Genomic DNA, 3,118 nt, shown 5'->3' on the forward strand with positions numbered 1-3,118 from the left:
CCTCCGTCATATATATATATATATATATATATATATATATGCGCTTCTCCGTATTTCCCCCTCCCTCTTGTCCGCCACTTCGCTTTACTGCTTCCACTCCCACTTACTGCAGGCGACTGCGATGCGTGATGTTGGCCTACGCTGATGTTACTTGGAAGCCTGGCTCCTAAGCAATAGTGAGAGAAGCAAAAATAAAGGCAATTATTGGTGTCAATAACGGGAAAAACAAACGCGCAGAAATGAAGAGAGAGAAGGAAGAACGAGTGCGTATGTGTGTGATTAAAAAGATAACAAAAAAAGCAGCAAATGAAACGAATAAAACAACCACAACAGCAGTAGCAATTACCTTTGAGCATAAGCAAAAGCACCTTCTTCTATAACTGCGCTCCCGTCACCATCTTGATCTCCCTCCTCTCCCCACACGCACGCACCGTGTTGACTTCGCCATCCTCCATATTACCGCCCCGTTCGTGGGGTACCGCCCGCGGTAGTGCGTGTAGGTGCGAATTTTCCTCTGCTCGCTTCAACGAAGCTGATGATGCTGAGTTCCCAGCCAGCCAAAGAAAGAATTGCCAAACCGAGCAAAAACAACGACGACAATGACTATGCACAACCACAGCAAGAAGAAACTAATACAAAAAGGGACAGGCATCCTCCCCTTTAAACAGTGACTACGCCACAACAATGTGGAGCACATCCATCAGACCCCGCACAACCTCCAATACACACGTGAATGGAAGGCAGCCCGCGGCCGAAACTGGGCCCTTGGCGACGCCGCTGTAAGGAACCACCCACAGCGCCATCACAACAGCCCCAAACAGGGCCTCAACAACATCCGCCTTCCGCTTCTCATTGCTAATATTACACAGCAACCTTAGGTGGCGGGCGATGACCTCGGGTAGATGTGGGGCAAGATGCTTGTTGGAAGACTCGCTAACGATGGGTCCGGCCGTCCAGGTTGACAGCTTATCCTGGGCCACGACAAAGTCCAGAATGGCGTCGCCAAGGTATTCTAGCGTTTCGTTTTGCTCCGGTGTCACCGCCAGAAGAAGCTGGCTCCGCATACTTTGCAGAAGTGCGTCTTGCACCTCCACAGGAAAGTTGCGGAAACAGCACGCCATGTTGGACGTGCGCAGGCTGCGCTCCAGCGGCAGCATAAACTCACGCTCAACGATCTCTGCTATCGGCGCTACCGTCTCCAACTCCCACTCGTCAACGATCACCGTCGACCAGAGCAACGCCCCTCCTCCCCCATCGCTGCGATTATCCTCGTCGGGGTGAATGTCACCGTCATCCCTGTCACCACGACACTGCGCCTCGTCCTCCTCACTCAACTCCATGGCGATTAAGACTGCCCCGTCCTCGTACTCGTCGTCTTGCAGGCTAATGTACGACAGCACCAAGGCTGCGCGGGGGCGGGGGGTCGCCTCTTCGTCGCTCGCCGACACGGGCGCCGTCCGCCTCACGTCGGTGGTGCGCTGTGGACGCAGCAACACCATCGGCGTGGTGGCCAACGATGCGCCGTCATTCACGTCAGCCGGCGTGCGCTGCGCAAAGTACACCGTGAAGGGGTGTTTTTGCCGCTGGCTGCTCACATGGAGTGGAACAAAGGCACCCGCCCTGACCTCAATCCGAAGCTCCTTTGTTGCCACCTGCCAACCGTACGGTACAGCGCCGTCGCTGCATCGCATGCGTGGCAAAATAAGCGACAGTGCAGCAAATGCATCCACGGCGGAGAAAGTGGCCGCCAAGTTTTTCTCATTGGCATGGCAACTCAGCAAGGAGGAGCCTACCGCTAGCCACCTGGAACACACAACTCCCAGGTCAAACTCGCCAAGCGCCGCAAACGCGCTTGTGGCTTCAGCGGCAACAAACCGCAGGCATCGGCGCGCAGCTGCAGCGTCAAAATAAATGAAAGGCTGCGGCGTCAGCCCATTATCCTTGTTATTTTCAGTGTTTTTTTTTATATCGGCATTTGAACTCAACTCTGCCACGCGCACCTGCCCACAAAGTTGGATGAGCTGCCGTGTGAAGCGGCAGAGCTGAGCCCCGCCGCTGCTGCTGCAACCGATGTCGCCCCTCTCTTTGTTAGCGGCGCACGTGCTCCCCTCGCCCTCCTTCTGGTTGAGCAAACGTAATGCCTCCACTGTGATTTCGGTGGACACCCCATCACCGTACAGGACCTCCGCCCGAATGTACGTCATTCCCTCAGTTGACCTCGTGATGACGTCAGAATTCATTTCACTTAGTAGCAGCAGTAGTACCCCCTCTTCAGGAGACTCGCTTGCGGCGCTGCAGTACGGCTGCGGATGGACCACACGCACCATCTTCTCTCTGTGTAGATCAATAAATGTCTTCGAGACGCGAACAAAGGCAGAGTTGGAATTGATCTTAGTGGCCACTAGTGCGGTATCCCACGCCATGCCATCACCCCGCTCATCCCCCCGACAAAAGAGGCTGACCGGCACCAGCTTAAGAAAGGGTCGAAAGTCTGGCACTGTGCGCCCTCCATGGTTCCTCACCTGACTCTGCCATAAATCTACATGATCAATATAGTCGTAAAACTCCACCACGGAGCTAAACTGTGACAGCACCTGCTCCAGCGGCAATAAAGGATGGCTCTCAAGCACTTCCTCAGCAATCCGTCTTGAGCAGTGCGCCCACGTCGCCCGCACCCAAGCATGCCCAGCTGTCTTTGCTGGCGCAACCTTAGCCCCGCTATCCCAGCAGAACTGCAGCTGCCGCAAAGCATTGAGACGAAGAAGCAACGACACCAACTGCTCGGGTGTAGTCGGCATCCAGGCCTCTGTGTGCTCCGCAGCTGCCCTATCGTTGCTCTTCACCCAGCCGTAGTAGTTGCGCTGTAGGTGCTGGAGAATGTCCGTTGCGGGAAACCAGCCTTGCTTCAGCTCCTTCGAGTTCCTCGGGCAGCGCGTGAAGCTAAGAACGGTCATAAACAGTCGCTTCAGCTGCCGCTCAAACCCTACTAGGGTAAGCGGCGAAGCTAAGGACGGGGCCACAGTTGTGCACGCATCAATGTCCGCGCGGCACTCCGTGCCGGAATCATCACTAGTCTCAGCCGCCTTACTATCAACCTCTTTCTGTGGTTCCGTTGGCT

General features: G+C 55.2%; 2 protein-coding genes across 2 annotated transcripts in view, besides 1 other annotated feature; both read right to left on the bottom strand.

The window, feature by feature from the left end:
• Positions 1-8: 8 nt before the first annotated feature.
• Positions 9-40: a microsatellite.
• A 631-nt stretch (positions 41-671) lies between these two features.
• On the bottom strand, positions 672-2,954 carry TraAM80_00740 (ribonuclease III; the record flags this gene model as incomplete). The annotated part of the gene is made up of 1 exon (XM_029377809.1): positions 672-2,954. One exon carries the CDS (start codon positions 2,952-2,954, stop codon positions 672-674), a length of 2,283 nt encoding a protein of 760 aa, XP_029242364.1.
• A 50-nt stretch (positions 2,955-3,004) lies between these two features.
• Positions 3,005-3,118, bottom strand: part of TraAM80_00741 (uncharacterized protein) — a gene marked incomplete at both ends in the record, with an annotated part of 945 nt that continues 831 nt past the window's right edge. Inside the window, one exon of the mRNA XM_029377810.1 lies at positions 3,005-3,118. This exon is cut by the window's right edge and continues 831 nt beyond it. Coding sequence (XP_029242365.1) covers positions 3,005-3,118 — 114 coding nt within the window.

Source organism: Trypanosoma rangeli, assembly GCF_003719475.1.
Source record: "Trypanosoma rangeli strain AM80 chromosome Unknown Tra_15.4_contig_00013, whole genome shotgun sequence".
Lineage (NCBI taxonomy): Eukaryota > Euglenozoa > Kinetoplastea > Trypanosomatida > Trypanosomatidae > Trypanosoma > Trypanosoma rangeli.